The 23,783-nt window shown below is 40.6% G+C and overlaps 1 protein-coding gene across 4 annotated transcripts in view; it reads right to left on the reverse strand.

Annotated features, from left to right (window-relative positions):
• The window catches only part of FMNL2 (formin like 2), a 270,355-nt gene extending 248,446 nt beyond the window's left edge, over positions 1–21,909 (reverse strand). For 3 of the 4 annotated variants that reach the window (XM_011359342.2, XM_011359360.2, XM_011359351.2), the window contains exon 1: positions 21,314–21,430. In XM_011359342.2, the coding sequence (XP_011357644.1) occupies positions 21,314–21,430 (117 nt within the window). Of the gene's footprint in view, positions 1–21,313 lie in introns of all 4 variants that reach the window. The other variant, XM_023530077.1, reaches the window with a different exon arrangement.
• Between the last annotated feature and the right edge of the window lie 1,874 nt (positions 21,910–23,783).

Below are 23,783 nucleotides of genomic sequence, written 5' to 3' on the forward strand. Positions count from 1 at the left end.
ATTTCACTTATTATGAGAGACAATTCTGAACTCTCAGTAAAAACACAGAAAACTGTCCAGCAAAAAACTTTCTTGAATAAAGCTGGATTTTTTTTTCAAGCTGGAGGAGACTAACTCAGACACTACCCATTATAAAACTCAGCCCACCAATGAGGCTATTAAAATTCTGATTTTTCAGAAGCATCCAGAATGAGTATCTTACAAACACTTCAGAAACCCCGAGGGACAAGGGAAATAGATCATAAAGTGCTGAAATTAACAAGTATCTTAGTAAAGCCCTCAAAACAAACTCCACATGGGGAAGAAGAGGCTAGCAATTCAGTCATCCTCCCATATTGAGATTCAAACAGATTCTCAGGAAATGAAGCAACATATAAGGAGTTTAATATAATCAATTTCCATTTAGCTATAATTCAAACATCTAAACGTGAAACAAAGGCTTTTAGAATCTGACTTTTTTTGGTAACAGCTTTACTGATATAATTCACACACCATACAATTCACCCATTTAAAGTATACAACAGGTTTTACTACATTCGAGGGTTGTACAGCCATCACCACAATCAATTTTAGAACATTTCTATCACCTCAACAAGAAACCCTGTACACTTTAGCTATTACCCACCCAAATCCCACCCAGGTTCACCCCCTCCCCAAGTCTTAAGCAGCCACTAATCCACTCTGTCTCTATAGATTTGCCTGTTAGGAGCATTTCATATAAATGGAATCATGTAATAATATGTGGTCTTCTGTGATGAGCTTCTTGGAGTTAATGTTCTCTAAGTTCATCTATGTCTTAGCACGTATCAGTGCTTTATTCCTTTCTATGGCCAAATAGTATCCCATTGTGTGGATATGCCACATTTTGTTTACCCATTGATGAGTCTCTAACTTTTAAAGAAAACAATGTTAAACTCAATAATTTCCTAAGTGGGATTTTGTCAATAAAACTATTTCCTAAAGTCAGAACAGGCTCAGCTTCAGACACCATTAATCATAATTACTGATTATAAATGATTATAACTACGACTCTAAAGTACCACAGCATGCTCAATACCTTTGGCATCAGGAACAAAAAAAAAAAAAAAAAAAAGTAAACCTCCAAACACAGAATTCATTAGAAGAAGCAACACTAGAGTCCCTTTCAGTCCTAGTTTTGTCTGTAAAATACCCGCAAGTGATTGCGGTCAGAATTAAATCCCCTTCAGGAGTTGGTTCATTTTACCTCTGTTACTGAGGAGGAAAATGAAGCCCAGGAAAGAAAGTGACGTAAAGGTTAGAGCAACAGTTAATAGCAACGTTAAAAGTCAACTCTAATTCTCCTACTACCCATTTAATTCACCACTCTGAACTGCCTTTTAAACTGTATTCAACATTATTCTAAGGAAAGATTCAGAATGTGTCAATGCTCAGCTACAAGGATATTCATCTTGGCAAAACTTAAGAGTCAGACAGTAATGAGACTCAAACAATAGGAACTAGTTAAACAAACTGTAAAATGCACATCAATGTTAAAAGATATTCATGACATGGATCCACACAAGAAAATGAAACCATACTAGAAGACTATACACACCAAAATAGTTAACAGTGCTTATCTCTGGGCAATGGAATTAAAAGTATTTATATTTTGTCTCTAAACTGTGTTTTCTAATCTTTCATAATGAAAATATATTGTTGGCATTAGTAGAAAAAATTACTTTTAAATATGCTTAACATTAGCATTTAGTGTAAATGGTTATATTCTATTTGATAACATTACAGTAACAAGACTTTGTAATTCCTCTTTCTGCATTATTATATATAAAACAATTTCCCTCTACCAAAGCTCTTTGCAGGATTTATTCCACATCAATGCTCTGAGATGGTAAGAACATCTTTATTTATTTATTCCATTTGCAGATGGTGAAGTTAAAATACAGGAGACCTTAAGGATGTGGCTGACACAGATGGGATTAAAGCCTCTGGTTTAAGTCATTCCAGCCCTCATGGTTAAACTATAAATCAGAAACATAAACCCAGGAAAATGAATGATTTTTTGAGAACGGTGCTACTCTGTGAAGTCTACAGACCTCACATATACAGTAAAATTTAGGCACATAGAAGCAAAACATCAAATCACCTTCCGATGTGATAGTATTTTATTACTGAAGTCAAGCAGAATGGATGTGGATTAAAACAGACATAATAAATAAGGACCATTACCTATGAAGTTATCAGAAAGTTAAAGTATATTTGAAACAAAGCAAAAAGCCTAGAAATCACCCATAAACAACGTAGAACGGACACCCCAAATGGCTACCCTGTGATTTTGGTTTCTCGCTTTTATTCTAGTGGAAACATTTCATTGAGTAAAAATTAAGTTGAAAATATCAAGCTAAATTTCAAAAAATTTACAAAACTGTTATTATCCAGATTGCCACCACATATGCAAAACTCAAGAGATCTAAAGAATCAAAAAAGTTTCCCTTACTTTGTAAGTGTAGTATTTTCCAGATAAATGTTTTTCTAGAAAAAAAATAAGGGTACCAATCCAAATATATTAACATACCTGCTACAAGTAAGCCCTCTTCTCAATATCCTCTCGACTCTTAATTCTTCTCCACCGATCATTATGCAGTCAAAAACTTTATAAAGCAAATGTTTCCAATCTTCGCATAACCATAGGGAACAGAGACATTGGCAACTCATCAAAGACCGAAGGAATAGTCGTATGATCAAATCTAAAGAGTAAACAATTTCTTCTGTGTGGGCTTTATGAGCTAAGGAGTTTGAAGGAAAACTGACCAGGTTGCTTCAATAGGAATTATGAACAATTTCTGGAATTTTATCATATAGTGCATCTTTTCCATCTGAAATAAGGTGACCACATTTTAAAAGAATAGAATGGTATAGAAAATGGAGTACAATTCACTTAGTATAAGTACTGTTTTATGAAAACTCGCTTTGGTTTTTATTCAGATTGACAGAATCTGTATATACATATATACATATATATATATATATATTGGGCCATGAATGTAAAACGTTTTAGCATAGGTTACAGGAGTTTGAAAGATGCTGATTCCAAGAACAATCTTAATTCTTTCAGAGTAAGCCGTGACTATTTCCTTTCAGGAGATATAGATCATTTGTTAATAAGAACAAAGTCACTGATTCTAAGAAATGAGGCAGCAATTTTCTCATTCGCCTTACTATGAATATCTCAGACAGCCCATTCACTTGACTAGGAACAAGTAAGATGCCTCTGAGAACGATGGTGCTATTGGTGGCTTACAGACCACCCCTTAATAATGCTGCTGTTGTTGTTTCTCCTTTCTGATAATGACAAATTAACACAAATAGTGTGTTCTGTTTCAATAATCAGGCCTTTGGGTTTACAGCCTGTGGCTTATTACCGGAGGATGTCACCTTCCTAAGTGATATCTACTTCAAGCCACTCCATCTTCACCAAGGGAGTGCAGAGTAGAGTAGTTGAATGTGTATTATTATGCAGTCAGAACGCCTCATTCAAATCCTGCTCAGCCATTTATTAATCAAAATTCCATATAATTGTTCTGAGAAATTCAAATAGAGCACTCAAACAGTACTTGGCCCTTAGAAAGCCTCAAAAGTATTTAAGATTATTAATGCAACTGTTGTACAAATAGCGAAATCCTCACTTGAGCAAATAAACTGGACAGACAGAATTCACAAATTTTCCTCTTCCCAAAACTACTCAGTGGCTCATAAACAGTGATAAAAATTTCTAGATATTAAGAATTCCTCCCACCAAGATCAAAGACAGATTGGGTAATCCATAAGAAAGCCATGATGGTCCCCTATACGTCCTACCTCACCACTGCCTCTGGTTTAAGAAAACTCCACACTTACGTCCTGCTTCATGATTCTCCAACTCCCCTGAATTGTTTTTAATCTGTTATATAAAGACAGACCACCTTTTAGGTCATGGCAACATGTAAGAAATTAAGTGGAAAACTGAGGCATATAGAGCGCAACGGTTAAGATTGGGAGCTCAGGCATCAGGGGGCCTGAGTTTAAACCCTGACTCTGTCACTTATTGTGTGACTTTGGACAAACTGCTCAATCTCTTCGCACCTCAGTTTCCTCTTCAGTAAAAATGAATAACAGCACTTACCCCCTTGGGTTGTTATCAAGATTAAATGCAATAAAAGATGTCCAGTCCAGCACAAAAGACAATTAATATTAGCTGCTATTATAACATTAAGCATTGTCCAAACAATCTCAGTCCATACTCATCTCAAAGATAGTTTAAATAGATGGCAACTACTTTTTCTTTCTTTCTAAATCTTATCACTGGAAACGAACTCCTGGATGACAGCTCACTGCTATTATTCATAATCTCTAGCACCTGGTAGGTGCTGAAAAATATTTGTTAATTCTCTGAGTAGTAGGTACAATCTGAGTAGACGAGGGGAACAAACCCCACTAACATCAACTACACCAAGGGAAATAACTACTCTACAGAGCGTTTCAACAACAATAATCAAATTGAAGATAGGCATACCCAGGACCCAGCAATTGAACCTCTATGTATACAACCTTAAGAAACTTACACCTATGCATCAGGTGACACAGACAAGGATGACTGTAACATTATGTGTAATAAGCAATTGTAAATAATCTTAAACGCCCATCAATAAGGTAAGAGATAGTCGATTCTCATTATTCACAGTGGTCATGTTCTAGAAAGTGACAGCAAACACTGATTTAGCAAATACTGAACCAATGCTCCTAGGGGAAATACAGGGTTAGGTTTCTGCAAGCCTCTGGTCACAACACATAAAATTGTTATGTGTGTGTTTGTTCAAAGACACCTTATCTAATATATGTTGTTGATTAACTCTGAACTCAAAGCCAACATCTCTCTAACTCATGCTCTAACAAAGCGCCCGTATTTTCTCCATGAGGCACATTGCAGTCTTCTCCCGCTTAGGAACACTGAACAGCACTTCAGCACTACACTTGGAGTAGCCTTGCTTGGGAAACTGCTCATCAGGTGACTCAAATTTTTCACCACTCTGTGATTCATGAATGACCACAAAAACACTGTAAGCATTAATTTGGGGATAAGTAAATTTACTGAATAGGCAAATTTGCAAATTCAGACTCCAGGAAGGATGAAGACCAACTGTAAATAATTTATGGTACATTCATTCAGTGAATATAATTCACAAGTTAAATGACCTGAAGCTACATGCATTAACATGAATACTTCTCAAACCAAATGCGCAGAGTCAAAAGCACACGTGAGTTATGAGACTAGTTCTATAAACTCGAACAATTATAAATAATTTCTGCCAAATGTGCACAGAAATGACATATACAGGGAAGGGAGGAAATAAGGCAGAGAAGCTTGGACTCTATCTGTAACATTTTATCTCTTTAGGTAGGTGGATATTTTATCTGACTAGTCTGAAATGATGGGACGATTTCATTAAGAACATATCCATTAGAACTATTTCTCATTGAAGAACACATGCTGCAAGTACACACACTTTTCAGCATTAAATTGTATGAAAGGAGATTTCTGCGTAATGTGGCAGCACATATTTGGAGCAGTGACTCAAACCATTTAACAGCATGATAGACTACAACAATTTCAAGGGTCTGTTTACACAGACGGAAAGGAGGCCTGTTTGAGAGAAAGATGAAAAAGAGAGACAAAAGGTCAAATTTTCATTTCTAGATACACCCTGTGTCTCCGCTGCTCTTTTGCAGTGCATGGGAGTTTCTTCCCAGAAGGACTACATGCAGCTCAGGGTGGAGTGATCCCAAAACAGGCTTAGTCACCAGGACATCATGAGAAAAACCTTAAGCCCTAAAAAAATTATTCCTAGGGTAGGGGAGAGCATTCCGGAAGGAAAACTCTTGAATGGAAACATAAGAATAGTTCCTAGAGCCAAAGAATGGGACAACCCATCAGAGCTTTATTTTCATTGCAATAAAGCAACAGTTTTCTTGGGACAATGAAAAAGACATCATCAGGCTCCCGATTTTGTTTCTGCTCCAGGAGAAAAAAAAAACCATTTGCAACACTGTTATATTTCATTTCTAATTCTCTTTGTTCACTTTTGGCGGTCACCGTTGCCAGTATCAGGGTAAAGTCTAGCGCCCCGCCAAAAATACCCACATTGTGATTTATGTGTGATTCAAAAAAGGTGTCAAAATGGATACTCTAAAAGGAATGAGTCACACGCCGGGCCGGGCATGCTAATATTTTTGTACCAAGTTATAATCCTTTTCATCTGGACGGTCTTAGAGTTGGCTTATTACATCCTTTCATGCAATTCTAAGCTCAAGGCTACAATAAATGCCACTAGAAGCCTGACAGATTGGGTTCATACCTTCATTACTAAAATCCAAAAATTAAAACTATTTAATATGAAAATAGGGCACCAAGGAAAACATGCACACAGCTGCAGCCCACAAGATTTATGGACCCTCAAAGGTCTGAGAATACAGAATTTTATTTAATACTAGTCTGAAAGTTCTGTCAAATATTCTTTTATCTCAGTAACTTTAAACAGTAGAGTGCCACTATAAAAGGTAGGGCAAAAATGGCATTCATCAGCTGAGAGAAACAGAAATTAACCTCACTGGTGAGTAAGAGAGAAGAGGGTGTAAAAAGCATCTTCAGAAAATTCGAGGCTCTCATTTCTGGATGGTGGTAGTGTATTGATTTGATTTGGGACTGGTTTGTTTCATAAGCTTAGCTCTGATTCAGCAAGACAGACTATGTAGGATGTAACCCAAATACACTAATAAAGAACTTTCAAGAAAAAAAATACAGCAAGGGGTTACTGAGGGAATGCAACCTGTAAATGACATTACTTTCTTTCCTAGATCAAGTCGGATGGCATTGTATTTCTGATTTGAAACAAGGATGAAGCTTTTATTTAACAATGCTGTCATCTCAATCAAATCAAACAGAAGGCCATCTACACCCAAGTTACATAAATCCTTTTTCTGCCACTGCTGGATTTTAGAATGAAGTCCCGAAGACTCCATCCATCCCAGAATGCAGCTGGAGCCAAATAAAACTTCAACAGCAGTTTCTTTAATGGTCACTACTTGAATGTATTTTCTTATGTGAACTAGATGCTTAGAAGTCACAGTCACATTGTTGTACACTGCATGGTGGTGGTCTGCTTCAATTTTGAAAATGCTAACACTTCTATTAGGCTCCGAAACGGAATAATCCAATGCCCTGAAACATCTGGCTCTTTTTTCTAGACAGCACAAAATACACAGGGGTCAAGATGAAATATCCAAGTAGAGGCTACATACAGTGGACCAGGCCTTTGGAAACACTCATATATGAAAGAAGGTCAGTAAATACAACCTGAAGATGAGAGCAGCAAGCATAAGCCACCTTCATTTCGATTCTGGGCACTCTTTACACTGAGTTTGATGTTAATTTAACTCAAGTTCTATGAGAGTCCACAGCCTAGCTTCTAAAATTAATGTTTTAATAAAGGCAAATAAAAAGAGTGCAAAATAATCAGAATCACCACTTCTTGTGAAGTGCTTACCCAAGCTGCACAACGTGACTATGCTAAGCAACAGCATTTAATATTCCCAACAACCCAAATAGGTAGCTCTCGAACTCATATGACAGCCATGGCCAACTGGGCTTAGAGAGATCGCTCAATCAGTAAGCAGCAAAATCCTGATTCAGACTCAGGTCTAACTACAAAGACTGTGCTCATAAACAAGTATTTTTTTAAAAAACTAAGCCTTGTTTAATAGTTCAGTGTAAATGCTCACTCTGGGTCCTAATAGTCCAATGCCATTACTCCCTACAATAAGCTCTGCAGAGAAAACTGTAGGCTTTCTAGCAAAGTGAGTACAGCAGACATTTAGTTTCTGTTGCCTGCAACCTAGGAGTAAGCCTCATAGTCTGTTACTCTTCAGAGCAGAATGCTCTACCACCTAAAAGGCTGTCTGTGATAATTAGCACTTTTTACCAGACTCTTCCAAGAGGTTTGCACAGGTACATTTACACACACACCTGAATCTTTAAGTACTCAGACTGAGCAGAATTCATTTCATCTGGGCTTTATTACAACTTTCACCCAAATTTACTGACTCATGTAGATTTAGCAGGTTAACCTAAAATGTTACAATACTTCGCACTTCCATAGCACATTATATACACAGCACATACATATGATAAATGCCTTTTAAAATCTCATTTTCATGCCTATCTCTTCCACTAGGCAGTTAACTCCTCAAAGATAGAGATGCTGCTTTATTCACCTTTGTGTTCCAGCATCTTAACAATGTCTGGCTTGAAGAAAACACCCAAACAAAACATTTGTTGCAGGAATGAATGAGATTACACATTTTAAAAACAAACATTCAGAGACAGTTGTCTGAAAGAGAGCCTTCAGAGGACAAAAGTTACTATAAAATAGCCAATTGATCACAAGCTTATTTGGCCTTTACTATTTCAACAGTGTACAATAGCTTATTCATCCAGTTCTTATCTTTTTTTTTTTTTTTTTATGAATATATAACTGCTGTTGGTTGTTGGTTCTGGGCATATACCGACAAAATTAATACAGGATGAAAAGATATTGCGCTTAACCTCAGAGGGCTTTCAATTTACCTCAAAACACTACATATATATTTATCATGCTTATATTTTTGCAATTGGGAGTCAAAACAGCATGTTAGGAGCACAGCTTCAGAGTCAACAAAGTTGATTCTCAGCTCCAATGCCTAGAAATGTATCCTCAGGCCAGTCCTTTAACTCCTCTAACCCTCAGTTCTCATATATGAAACAGAGATGATACAGTATTGTGAGCTACCTTTCACGTTCACTGAAGTGATTAAAGAAATGCACAATAGGTGATATTATTGTTATTACTGCTGTACTTGCATCAAACCCACATTTAACTTGAGGGCTGCCCTAAAGTCCTCATAAGAAATAAGTCTACTCCCATGAACGAAAAGACTTACTGTGATACTGAACAGAGTGAATTGATAGGCAAGCAAGATATCAGAATTCTCCTCTCATTTTCCAGTCACTGCTAGAGGTCTGAGAGTTAAAAGCAGAATGGTCTGAACTCCCAAGACGGCTGCCTGCAGGCCTTTCTGTCGGCGCTTTTCCTTTAGTCAAGCTCGGAGGGTCTCAAACTTTAACCTACATTAGAATTACTTTCTAGGGTTGTAGATCTAGAACTGTGCTTACTGTACCTTTATGGACAACTTAAGGAAATTTGGGGATCATTTTAACTACACACAACTTTTATTTTTAATTTCAGAATGAAAACCTCTTGCATGCGCTTAAAATTTAAAAAAAAAAAAAATCTTTTAAAAAAAGAAAAGAAAAAAAACCTGAGCAACAAGCTAGTAGCAAGTTACAGCAAAAAAGGAATTTCTTCCTTCCTTGTCTGACCCAGGTTAACCCATGCACCAAAAATGGGCCATTTCAAATACCAGCCTTCAAAGTGCCTTTACTTGCAAATGCAAATATTCACACTAACCAAATACTCCATTCTCAAACTGTACATCCCATGGGCCTAGAAGTGACAAGACTGCAATGATCATGTGTTAGAAATCATTTGAATTTAACAAGGGGCAGAACTGTGACTGCTCAAAGCCACTTGCAAGAAACTGCTGTTATGACAGTCAAAGAAAACAGAATCCTGCACCTCCACCCTGAGGATTCCCCACAGGTAAGGTCTGAAGTCAAGTGGGCTGAATATAACCCATGTGCTGTTCCCTTCATTTACTTCAGATTTGGTGGAACTCTACCCTGAGCCAGCAGGGGAGAAACAAATGGAGCCCTGGCTACTCCTGCCTGAGGGCTCTTACCTGCCCCCCACACTGACTACCTGCAACCCATCATTCAGATCTTAACCAAGAGGGCACCACCTCACATCATCCTGGTTTATTCTCCTCTTAGCACTTTGCAGCATCAGAACAGACCATTTATGTACCTGTGTACCCCTTTCATGTCTGGCTCCCCCACTGCTCGCTCCCACCCCTAAACTGTAACTCCTCAAAGGCAGATGATTGGTCAGCCTTGTGCAGCACTGCATCCCCCAGTGCCTACAACACTGCTTGGCACATAGTAAGTGCTCAGTAAATATCCTAGGACTGTCAGATTAAAATAGAAGCTCTTTTAAAGTGGTGACAAAAGAGCAAAACTGCACAATGTAGTATAAAAACTTCAGTCTAGGTACTGGTTGGGATCAAGCTAGCATCTTCCCACTTCCTATTCCAAGGAAGTTTTTTCTGAATACTCATAATATAGAAATGGCACTTCCCTTCTGAACCCTGAGAACTTAGTGTACCTACAATCACATCAATTTGGACTCATGTACACAAAGTACAGCTATTGTGTGAATTAATGAATTTAGTCCAAAGGGTTAGACTGAATATGAAGAACAAACAACAAGAAGCATACATATGACATAACTAACTCAGAAAATATACATAGCGTAGTACAGAAGCAGCAGGTTCTCTCAGCAGACGGGCCTAGATTCAAATCCTGCCTCTGTCACTTGGTAGTGGCCACTGTAACACAGAGCCTCACTGTCTCATTAGTAAAAGGAAGATAATATCTCCCCCCAAGGGTTGCCAGGAATATCAGAAATAATGCCCATAAAGGACAGAACAGAATACGAGTGAGCACATAAACATATTATTTTACAGTAGAATGTCCCCCAGAGTTTTAGTGCAAAAAATCTAGGACTAAATCACAAACTTCACCATCTTCCTATATAACTTCAAGCCACACACCCTCACGCTCTATTTGCCTCATTTACTAAGAACCCTTAAACTCATAGAAGATAATTTAAAAACAATGCAAACAGCAAAGCACTAAACTGCCAAAATAAGGAATGTTGCTCACTTAAACCTGCCTCAGTCCAAATTTAAAAAGTATCACGAAGGACGTTCTGTTAAAAGAAAGCCCTATACTACTGTGCTACTACTCACTGGTGACAGTACATCATGACACACCAATCTGGCTTAGTGACAGTGAAAAACTGAGTTTCTTTGGCCATTTCAACTGCCCTACTCCTCTTCTCCTAATTCACCAGTTTTCCATAAGAAGTCAGGTAAAGCATGATGTCATCTTATTACCTCTGAATACTTAGTATTTTTGGGCACCTACTACAATCACATGATGTGGGGAATACCAAGATGAGTAAGAGTTTGTGACAAAGTTTCATTTCAACACAAAGACCAATTTTGTGCAATCAACAGCCCACTGTGGTCAATTAAATAGGTTCTCTGAGAGCTGCTCAATTTCTGGCACTGCTTCTGTGGACACCATTCTCTAATCAAGTCAGTAATTTCCTTCTAAGACCCTTCCCCGGACCAAGCACTATGCTGGAATGTTTAAGAAAAGTGGGCTGAATATATCCCATGTCCTGTTCCCTTCATTTGTGGAATGTTTAAGGACCTGTAAGATATGATGATCCTTGCCTTCCAGGAGCCCACAATGTGAACTAGCAAATAAAACAGGGACATAAACACATGGCTAAGAGTGTAATGAGTGACTACAAAGCTACACATAAAAGCATCCTCTTATTTTACAGTCACACCTCACACAAGGTGATATTTAATCAAGGGCCTCATGAGTAAGAGAAACAATTCATACTATTCATCCTATCAAGAGATCAAAGAGAGGAGAGTTGTTTTTCCCACCTCTCCCAAGCAGATGTCGGTCTGCAAGGACATTTGGAAGAGGTGAGACTGTAGAACACCTTAAAGGCTGGATATGTTTTCAATAAACAGAGAAGCAAAGGGAACATAAAATACGTAAGAGACTCACCATGAGAAAAGGCATACAGAGGCAAAGTGCAGGACTGTTCTGTGGGCAGGGATAAAGCAAACTCCAACTCAGGCCCGAGGAAGGAAAAAGAAGAGAATTGGATCTGGCCACATGGTGGAAGCTTCGAGGGGAAGGCCAAGAGGGACACAAGTTACAGGGAAGATTATGGAAGCAAACTATTAACAAACATGGCCAAAGAACCTCTCGAGTTGGATCGATGTCTGGAATAACAGGGTTTTACTGGGAAAATTGAATCAGAAAATGAAATTCACAATCATATACCTTTTAATATTTTAAAAGAAGCATCAAGAAAAATGGCAAAAACCAAAGGCTAGAACTCAGGCTTGAGAGTGAATAAATAAAACGGGTATCTGCAAGTACATAATTCCACATATTGACACCCCAACTGCGAATGCTCATTTTCACTGTGGAAATCCCTCCCCATTCATGCTTTACTCTAGGAGCACAAATCAAAATGTCCTCATCTCAGTATTATGAAAAACAGAGATACCATACACATGCAAAAGAAATACCATTAGGGTTATCGATGATGATGGAACTAAAAACAGGAGGATGCTGCAATGTCAATGTCTCCTAACAGTCAGGCCTACTTGGGCTGAGGAAATCTCTCAAAGGAAGTGGTGGAAAGCTCACGGTGACAGTCATTCACGGTCAGACCGCAAGGCACAATCCTGTGGTCTACTTTTCTCCACGTAAGTCAAGCCACTTGGAAAGTAAGTTCAGGTGAGTGACTGTGGCTAGGGAGGCAAGGAGCCAAGTAGAACCACGTTGAAAGAAAAACAGGGAACCATTCTGGTTCCTGAAGGAGGAGCTGTTTACAACAGTGTGTTCAGTTTGTGAAATCCCACCAAGCTGTACATTTAATGACATGGGCCCAATTCTGTTTGTATGTTATTCTTCATTAAAAAGATTCATTTAAAGGATGATTAAAAGATGATTCTTTATCATCCCAAAGAACAATAAAGAAAGAATTTTTAAAATTCTCCATTATCGACAGAAAAACCACAGAAAAACCAACCCTGGAATTTCTGATAAGTACTGGCAAAATGACAAAAATATAGTTGTCTAATGTTAAAGTATTACTCCATTAAATGATTGGGACCTGGTAAATTCAGATGATCTGAAGTTTTCTAAATCAAACAAATGCTTTCCAAAAAGCCAGCCCTGAGACTCAAAACTTTTTCTGTGAAAGGACATTGGAGTGGCTGAACACTGGCAAGCTGAATGTTCCACAATCCCAGGAAGCTGCACAGTTCTAAATGGCCTCTCCAGGTTTGCATTTGGATGGCCTGATTAGTTGGCAATAAAATAATGATTCTGCGATAAGGCCTGGGGAATCACCAATTCCAAATTTATAGCATCCTGGTCCTAAGACATTTGGACTGCACTGGCTTCCTAGGTTCACCGGGCAGAAATTCTTGGGGATAAAGAATCTCGATTAGAAAAGATACTCCATTATCACTAAAAAGGCAAAGGTTCCTTGAAAGACCCTCAAGGCTGACCATATCGGAGACTGAAAAAGCCAGAACTGAAACTAACCCATAAAACTATTCCCCTGACTCATGGCCTTTGCATTTAGGTTCCCCAGCTTTCACAAATAAGACAGTTGGCAGTGAACTCACTGTGCAAATTGAGTGTCACCATGGTACAAATCTAATCATGTTCTATTCAGCCTCTCCTGCTATTAGTTACCCTAACACTTCCTCTGTACAAAATAATAATGATATTCACCTAAGACAGATGATGTTATTTTCAATCTTTCTGCCTTTGTAAAACAATTGTCTTCTTTACCATCCCCACCAAAATAAAACTACATTCTTCTTCTTTACTATTCCTATCTAAATCCATACCTTCTCCCACCCTGTTTCCAAATACTAGAAAGTTTTGTCTGGTCATAAACCAACTACCTACATTTCCCTGAAAGATTTATTTATACTTCTAGACGAAAATGAGACAATAATTGCTTCTACCCTCTCAGCTCAGAAAACCACATACACTGTCCTCAAACCCCAAACCACAAATGCTAAAGATAATGAATGAGAGGAATGTCTATTTGCTTATGTTATAACTATAAAAGGAATAACTAGAGTCTAGCATGGGGAACAGTCAGCTCATTCTTGACCTAGCATCCCATTTATCTTTCTATTCTCAAAGATAATTGCTTATATAAGCATGCCAATTTGCCTTGATTATAGAATTCTTAATAAATGAATGTTGTTTACATTTCACGCGTGTATTTGAATTTCACTCCAGGAAGCCAAGCTCGTCAAGTCTTTGTAAGTGGTAAAACCAGAGATCAAAGCAAAAGGCCTGCATTGAACCAACAATTAGGCTGAAGAATAGAGACCCAAGCAAAAATACAATTGATTTATTGAGTCTTCTAGTCCAGAAGTACACCTTAGAGTCACTGTTTTCTCTGCAGCTATAACATACAGAACTTCCTCTGCAAATTTACAGTATGATTATTTGATGGTCATTTCTTAAGTAGTTAAATAAGTCCCTTGAACATTCAACAGGATTTGATCCATTTCTCTGTATTTCTCATCTTGGTGCTTTTGGTTGAATCAAACATCTTGAGTAGTTTTGTTTTGTTTAACCCTTCTCCACTGTGCCTAATTTCCCCGGACTTTCTGGGACCTCTTAAAAAAATTCCTTTCCTACTACGCTCATCTGCTTTTATCTATCGTTTTAATTCTAATTTTTGGTGTTTCGAGGAAGGCAGAAAAGGGGGGAAACCCACTTCTGTAGCACAGCAGCTCTCAGCCAAGGCTGCACATTCAAATCTCCTAAGGAGCTTTTAAAAGTCCTGATGCTCAGGTCAAACTCCAGACAAATTTATCAGAATCTCTCTGGGAGTGGGACCTAGACATCTGTATTGTTTGAGGCTCCCAGGTACTGTCGACATGCAGCCACATGAAAGCCACCACCTTTAGCTTGTCAATCCCTTCATTATCCTACCTTAAACAAAGTGTCTGGCCGAACCTCCACTGAGGAGTGGGAGGGACAAGGGGGAAAAAAATCAGGTTCCTGAGCAAATCCTCTCAACTCTAGGCAGAACCAGAGATAGGTGAGATCTGTTACCTTCAAACACTAGTCACACCTTAGTGCCCAGCACCAGGCACAGGGCCAAAAAATGTGAACTATTTGACACCTTTCCCAAGCCAATAAGTTTTTAGTATCAACCAGGCCATGGGCACAGCCTATCATATAGCAGTCAGTCGAGGCAGATTACCCCTGGAGACAGGAGGGTCTAAACACCTCAAATCTTTTAGTTTCTGTAGCAACGGATACAAGGGCTTATGATAAAGCTTTTTCAGCAAAGACAGTAGACTAAGGTTACATGTGAAATAAGAGTCACTAAAGTCAGGTTCATACCACACAAGACCAATGAAGATGTGATGAGGGGAACACCTCTGGTATGTCCTAGAAACTACAGAGTTTGTGATAAGGTGCCTACCTGGAGTTGATGCCAATGGTCGTTTTTCTGTTGCTGGTGTTATATTAAGTTCCCTGAAGTAGGAACTTAGCATTTCCCAAGTAAGAGATTCCCAGCCATCTTAGCCCACACCTGTGGGCCTTAGTTGAATCATAGCCCATGATAGCTCTCTGGCCTACCAGCTCTTCCCCAGACATTACTTCCAAATTATATTTGCTGGAAACCACATAGTCCCTGGTGTTAGGCTGAAAGAGAGGGTTCTGGAGAAGAGGATGGGTGACTGGGGAAGAAGATCACCCCGTAAGATAAAGACATCATCTTCAAGGGAAGAGGCAAGTTATCTCTGCCCCCACTGTTTAAGTAGGTGGGAGTTAAAAAGGCGCAGGAAGCCTCTCTACAGACACCATGACCCATAAGCCTGGAAACATACTCCTTGTGATGGAGGAAGGGGCACGTGTCACCCATTTTGGAGCGGAAGAGCCACTCTACAAGAGTTTAGCTGCCGAACAGCTGCACAGCTTGTAACTCACCCTCTCTTCTAAGTAACTCCAGTCTGTTCTTTTATAAGAATTCACTGTTTTGTTCCTAAGAGGATTCTTGGTACCAGCACCCTCTTGCAAAAGACAATCATCTGGAATCAGTGCTTCTTTTACTGGCCACTTTTACAACATCTATTACTGGCTTAAATATGAGGGCCAGAGAGCCCGCTTCACCTTGTCCTTATTTCCCAAGCCCTAGCATGAAAAGAAGAGCACATTTCATTAAGACCAAGCCCTTCAGGCAACAGTTTTTATAAAGTTGAATGAATTTCCCAAACATGAGTCTATACTTCTTCTTTAAGCCCAGGAGGAACCTACAAGATCCTTCCCCACTTTCAGGTGCTTTCATTCTATGTCTAGAACCTGCAGGTGAGGCACAGTTCAAGCCAGTAATACACTAGCTACTTCTTGGGTTCGGAAAGATCTCCTAATCGTCAGCATTTTCCACAGGATGTCAGTCTGAGCAAATCTAATGCAGGGCTCACCATTCACTCTTTGACAACTCTAAATATCAGAATACTTTTCCTTAGGCTTGTGTAACTTTCAGTCACCAACCTTGGATTCTCTTCTCTAGACCACACAGAATACAGCTACACACTTTTCTACACGAAAGTTCTTCAAAATATGAAGTCGGCTAATGGATTACAATACATTATGTTCTGGAAATTTTACACTTTCAAGTGCTATGATTTTTTAAAATCTCGACTATCCTAACAATTGTGTCAAATTTTGTTCCTATTTATTGAGGAGAAAAATCAGAGACCAGAGAGTTTAATTTGTTCAAGCTGGTGCAGCAAATATAATTCTGGAAACTACATCTCCTGCCTCCCAGGCCAAAGCTATTTGCTAAATGAGAGGCTACAAGTAAAAGTACTTCTTATCACTTAAGGATTTAAGAGCATGCGTACCTTTTCTCCCCAGATTTCATCCGCTTAAAGTGCGGCCAGTCTCTCACTGGAGCCAAACATTTGCATTCAGAGGATAGCCTTTATCAACTTCTATCCTAGATACCTAAATTTATTGTATCGGCATTATTAGAGAGATGGGGGGAAATGCACCCAGATAATGATGACAAGCACAGTCCTGAGCATATATTCCTACTTTTGAGAATATAACAGCTCGAGGAGTTTCTACTTAGGATGAGACTGCAATGGCTCAAAGTGGCAACACTCTACCCCATTTCTCTACCTCCTTTCCCTCCCGGCAGGAGAAAGATGTGAGAAAACAAATGAGCACGCATCTGACGATGGCCTCACTATACTCCTACCCATCCATCTGCTCAGCAGACTTCATGGCAAGAGCTCTCCTTGGAGGTGGTGAAAAGGGAATGACACCTTGCAGAGGGAAATAAACTTAAATGTTAAAACTTGGCCTTCCCTGTCCCTTTCACAATTACATTTTGAGTGTATGCACTACACTGACAGATTGTCTCCTCCCTCCGGTTTGGAAAATCTAAAATCAAAGTAGTTCAAGTCTGTCTGGTTAGGAAAAACTGAAGAGTGCCTTTCAGATCAAATCAGTATTTAACTCCATGCCAAAAACAACAGCATGGTGAAGATCCAAATCTGCATTTATCAGATTTAGGTTTTGGGTTTTCTGGGTTTTTTTACAGTTTTACTGATAGTTCCAGCCCCGCCTCCCCCCTCCCCCCTCCCCCGCCCCGTCCTTTGTTTTCCTCCTCAGTCCTAGGCCCAAGGAAGTATAATATAATGGGGGGGCAGAGAGGAGATCCAAATCTGGGTTAAAATCCTAGGTTTGCTATTCAATAACTGTATGACATCAAGCAATTTAGGTAATCTTTATTTCCTTATCTATAATGTTCCTGATAGCTGGAATTATTATGAGAATTAAATGAGAACATGTAAGCACAGAGCATACTCATAGTAGGTACTCAAAAAATATTCTCACTTCCTCTAAAGCAAAATGACCACATTCAACCCCAGGGCAAAAAAAAAAAAAAAGGAAACTGACTCAAAGTAATCCCATACCAAAGCAGTTCCCAGTATCAAACATGAGATAATACTGCCCTAAGCCATCATTTCCTAATCTGTCTTTTTGAATCTGTTTTCTGAGCAGCCAGCTATCTGATATCATACAGAGACAGAGCAGCTAGGATAGAGAGCTTAAAATTATCTTTTCCTCTGAAACTCAAAGAAGGTTTAGGATAGCTCTTTGATAAAGGCTCTGGGGACAGTGTGCAAGCCAAAAATTATTGAATATTATGGAGTGCCTAATGTAGAAAGAAGTATTCTTGGACAAAGACCATCATTTGTTCACCACACCCAAAATCACCTTCATAGTGTCATCTTTGAAAATGAAGGACATGGGAAACATATCTGTGTCCTCAACAATTAGACAGTGTTTAATAATGGAGAGCCACATGGATATTTAATTATAAATGTATGGAACCCAACGAACATAGGCCAATGTTACCCACAAAATATATAAAACATATATACCGAAGGAACAAAAGTTGAAGTAGATGACTGAATTTATAATTTTATAACTTACGAAACATATTGAAGGGTGGAACAGAAACATCACAATTGTGTGCACACAAAGGCATATCACTTATAGCTCTATCTGAAAGGGAGGTACAAAGATGCAAATAGTTAAATGTATATAAGGAGTCAGCAATCTTTTCCCTTAAAGTTTTATAACTATTACGATAATAATGCTGAAGACAAGTCCTTAGGAGGATTAAGCTCCTAAGATTTGGATCCATTTTTTACTAATCATTAATTACGGGAAGTTCACACAAATCTCTATTTAAAAATCTCATTTTAAAAGTTTTTTTTAAAACTGTTATTCTTTTAAAGTTTACCCCTCCACTGATCTTAATTCAGCAATCTTTTATTCTCTCACCTTTCCATTCATATCCATTTTTAGATTTATACAATTTAATTCATATAGACTGAAGGGGCTGGGAAATAGTCATTGAATAGGTTTGTTCTCTCGAGATTTTCCAGAAATAGATGGACTTCTGTCATTATTACTTTTATTTACTCTTCCCCAATGCTTTCAATATTCTAGAGCTTGGGGGTAGGCGGAATTGTTTTCCATGCCTGAAATGGCTCATTAATTATTGATGTAAGCCATACTTACAATGAGGTGCTTGTATGATGTTCTGTACAGTATTACTATCTGGTTTTCCTCCCAAAACACATATGATCTTTCTCATATAGGAAAATAAAACTAGGATCAATAATGCCAAAATGATTCCTATTGTCTCAGAGAAAAGAATTTCTCGACATACTTAAAAACTTGCCAACCTAAAATAGGTCCAAGCTTGATCTCCAGAAATAAATGGTTTGAGCTGATTTCTTAAGCAATTCAGAAGTAAAACAAAGTTGAGAGCATCACATGTACAATTTCAGGAAAAAAAAACTGACCACAAGAGAAATCGCCATAACTCTGAACTTCCATCAAGATTCCTTTTAATTCCTTTTGTAGGTTTTCAAAGAGCAGCTGGAGCTAAGGAGTTACATTAAACCAATGGGTCAAGTGCATCCCTAACAAGAGGGCTCCCAAGCTGTGACTTTCCCAAAAGCTGTCTCTATTCAAAAATGGTCAGCCTGGTGTTGTTTGTTTCATAGGCTTAGAATACTGTCAACAGTTATAAAAGGAACTGCATCCAGTAATTGTGTGACACAGTAGAGTGTAAGTAGCCACAACAAACCATTGCCCCAAGGAGCTTACGATGCAGAATCACAAATGTCTATATACTAAGTTTGTGACTGCTAGACTTAATAGTAACACAAATGGTAATGACAAGACATTATTTTCCTCAAGATTAATTCATACCATGTGTTATTAATCAGCAGGGTAACTGAGAGCTCATGCAAAACATGCTCTCCCAGTTGAGCAAACTTAATTGCATTATTGTTATCTGGTCTTCCTATGTCATTGGCCCTTCAAGTACACAAAAACAGAGCACCATAGCATAGATGGAAAGACAGTAAACCCAGAGCTGGGGGGTAAGGATCATGTGTCCGGTAGGAAGGGGATTTAGAATAAAAACGTTTGTCTCTGGAAAGGCAAGTTAAGTATGCACCCAGGTTGCCTTGAGAAGTAATTAAGCCTATGCTTTCATTTCAGAGTGTCCCATCTTGCACAAGGTGGGAGCAGCTGTGGGAGATCACAGAGGATGCAAAAAAGCAAGACAGGCAGCCTCATCTGTCTCCCAACTGCCACACCAGTGTTTCCCAGTGGTGTGAAAAAGCTCGTGGCCACCATTCTCCCACAGAGTACAAAGCAAACCTACCATTCAGAACATTATTCCCCATATCAAACCACCCCCTTTTTAAAGGCCTGAAAAAAGGCAATTTAAATGTCCAAGTTAGTGTTCAGACTCTGGTCCTTTCCCAAGGTTGTGAGGTTACATGCCGAAAACTCTCAGGCAGACGCAAAATTTGGCTGCCCCGAGCACGAGTTTCTCTTGCTGCTTAGCCTTGTAGAGTTGAGGTAACTTACTAGGAAAAGGGAAACTTACAAGTGTCTGATCTTGTCTGGTTCCCTCCCAACATCCCTTAAAAGGGGCTGGGACACTAAAAATTGAAGTCTGAGGACCAACTGTAGCACAGACTGGCTAGGGCGCTGCGGGAGGGGGAGTGGGGGAACCGCCACACCCTCTTGAGCTCACAGCACTGACAAGCTCTGGCAAGGAAGGGCCCAGAAACTTAAGTCCCATAAGGAAAGGGAGAAAGAAGAGAATCTTCGGAGTCTTGGATTTAAGAAGCTGTAAAACCGGGCAAAAGCGGATTTCGGGAGGGAGCCCGGGACTTGGCTAGGTGTCGGAGGGGAGGGGTCGCCCCTGGAGTCAGAACAGCTCGCAACACGTCCCCACGAAAGAGCACATTTTTGTGGTTTAAGATTTAAGACCAAAAGGAACGCACTGAGGCGAAGATTCTCTCTCGCCTGGGTTTCAGATGCCTCTCTCCTCGCTTAGGTACCGGGGCGCCGCACTGCCGCGGGTGTCTTCTCCTTCCCTTTCGGGGGCACTCCCCTCCACCAAGCCGCATCGTCCGCGTCCAAGTTCGCTCTCACGCACCGCTCAGCGCGCCGCCCCGGACTCCGCAGCCCCGGGGCTGGGTGCCCGCCCGACGGTCCACAGAGGCTCGAGGTTTGCGGTGATTTTTTTTTTTTTTTTCCTTTAAGCGTTAGCGGTTCGCCACCCCCTCCTCCTGGGCCCGCGCCGCCTCCCCTTCACTCCCACGCCGCACCTCCTGGGCACACACGCTGCGAGGTGCCTCTCCCGCCAGACAATGGGTTCCGGGCTAACCAGGCAGCCCGCCCCGAGCCCGCGGCCCCATCCAGGGACTCCTAAGGGTCCGAGAGCGGAGGAACTGGAAAGGAGAGCGGAGAGGAGGCGGGGGAGGCCACAAAGGGGAAGGTGGGCGCCTCCCCCTCGGGACGGGAGGCTCGCTCTCGGCGCGGGGAGGGGGTCAGAAGCGCTTCCCAGCCCGAAGCCCAGTGCCCGACCGTCGGCCGCCGCACACTCACCAGCACGATGGCAAATCGCTCCTCCAGTTCACCTGGCTCAGGCATAGGCAGCTTCAAAGGCACGTTGTGCGCCCTGAAATCTGTCTGTTGCGAATCCATGCTCCCCGCGTTGCCCATGTTGGCTGCACGCTGGGGCTGGGGGCTGCTCCGGGCCCCTCGCGTCCGCGTCGGAAATCAGAACAGCTCCAGGCGGCCGGCTCCCGCCCGCTGGCGCGACCTGCGCGGCTCCCCGCCCTCCGCTGCGCCCCGGCGACTGTGCAGCGCGCACCGCTCCCTAGCAGCGCTCCGAGCCGAGCCGCCCCCCGGCCTCCCTCATGCTCCCCGCCGCCCCAGCGCAGCTCCGGCCTCTTTTCCTCGGGAGGGGTCGTCAGGGCGCCGGGCGCCTATCTGCATGTTGCTCCGCTAGCACGACGTTCCCTGCCAGCGATCGCGGACAGCCGGCGCGTGGCTCCTCTGACTCGGTCTCCCCCGGGGCCGCGGCCACCGCTGACACTTCCAGCCCACGGCCGCCGAGCACCACGCTCGCTCCGCGAGCACCTCGAGCAGACAAATGCTGCTCCGCGCTCCCGACACAATGCCCCCTCTCGCCCGGCCCCCGCTCCGGGCCCAGCTCCGCCCACTCGCCCCGCGGACTGCCGGGACGCGTAGTTTCGGCCCAAAGTATCCGCAAGCCGAAACCACGCCGGGTGCGGAGGGCCCGGCAGGGTTGGGACCGCAAGCAGCAAAGGCAATCTGTACACCTCTAGAGACAGCGATGTCACTTTTGACCCACTTCACTCCAACAAGAGAAATAACCATCTCGTCTATGTCGATTCTGACGCCTAGTAGGCACATCTGACAAATGAATGAATGATCCAGTCAATCAATGAATATACGCATTCAGATTTAAATTGCAGGGGCTTGTTACAGTTTAAAAAAAAAAAATCTAGTTGAACCCGGACCCTCAAAGGTATTGGCAGCGTCTTTTTTTATAAACTGGAGTGTGGAACCATGGGTGCTTGTTTTATTGTTCTTTCTTATCTATGTTACGTATTCGTTTGTGTGATTGAAATGTTTTGTAAACAAATATACTTTTATGGATATTTCTAAATATGCACTATGAATATGTGCATACGTGTATGGTCAGACCCCAGGAGTTAAATGAGAAAGATTCAATTCAAAACAAACACCTGTCAATAGTTATTATGTTTGGGTTACTGAGTTCCTTAGTAGAAGAAAGAGGATTGCTCCCTCTCTGGAATACTTCACAATCTAGTGAAGGAGAAAATTTACACAAACAACCACATTTCTTCTGAGATGGAAATAAGAACAGACTGTTTGGGGAGGTTTTGGAGATGATCTTTGGCTGTAGCAATCTTACTCCTCCATAAGTCTAGTTCCAAGTTTGTGTTTTATAGAGAAGATTGGGTCCAACCTCTTCTTCTGGGGTACTTTTCAGACTGTAACTATCCACTGTGAAGCAGCGGAAACAGAAACAGCCTTATAAACGACTTCAGCCAGCTGCTCATGTTGTAGATTTCAAGGGCATCCACCTGGGTGACTTGTGGCTGAACGGCAATTAGTCCTTTCTTAGCTGAAAGCAGTGTTTCTCAATCCTGATTTGTGATCAGATTCACCTAGGGAGCTTGTTATTAAAACTGCACACACCTTAGGCCCTGCCTATTACCAGATTTTCCCTAAGCTGAGAGCTGGGGCCTGGGCAGGTGTATTTTTAACAAGTTCCGGGCGGTGAATCTGATATGAAGCCAGGGTTGTTACCCTGTTGTTAAAAAGCAGCTGCTTCTGGACAAAGTAACACACCAAGACTCAAGCATAAGGACCACATTTCATTCAGCTTTATTGAACCCCAAGATACCTTGAGCATAGTAGATGTGCAAGGACTATTTGTTGAATTGACAAGTGACTTTTACCATAAGCCTATGTGAAGCAAATACACACACAAATACATCATGTGTGTGTATGCTCTATTTACTAAACCATTTCTAGTCTTTTTAAAGGAATATAATATATTCAACTCAAAAGTCTGAATAAATGCAATCTGTATATCTAAAATTAATTCATCAAAGTTAATGGTGTGTTATTAATCAAAGAAAGAAAAACAGGGACATAAATACACACACACACACAGACCCCAACAAGTGAAAATGAATGAGGAAGAAAAGCAGTTCAAACCAGGTGGGACATTTCTTACCCACAAATGTATTTATTTTCTTTGTAATCTCTAAACCTATATTTTGGGTCTGATTGACCCAAATAAATTTAAATATATTTAAATTTAAAAATAAAAAATAATAAAAGTCATTTAAAAATACTATAAGCAACTTGATCTAATTGATTTTATAGACTACCCCATCCAATAACAGCAGAATACGTAACTTTTCAAGTGCACAGGGACATTTACCAAGATTGACCATATTCTGAGCTATGAAACAACTCTCAGTAGATTTTAAAAGATTCCAATATCGCAAAC

Source organism: Pteropus vampyrus, unplaced genomic scaffold, assembly GCF_000151845.1.
Source record: "Pteropus vampyrus isolate Shadow unplaced genomic scaffold, Pvam_2.0 Scaffold2, whole genome shotgun sequence".
NCBI classification, from domain to species: Eukaryota; Metazoa; Chordata; class Mammalia; order Chiroptera; family Pteropodidae; genus Pteropus; species Pteropus vampyrus.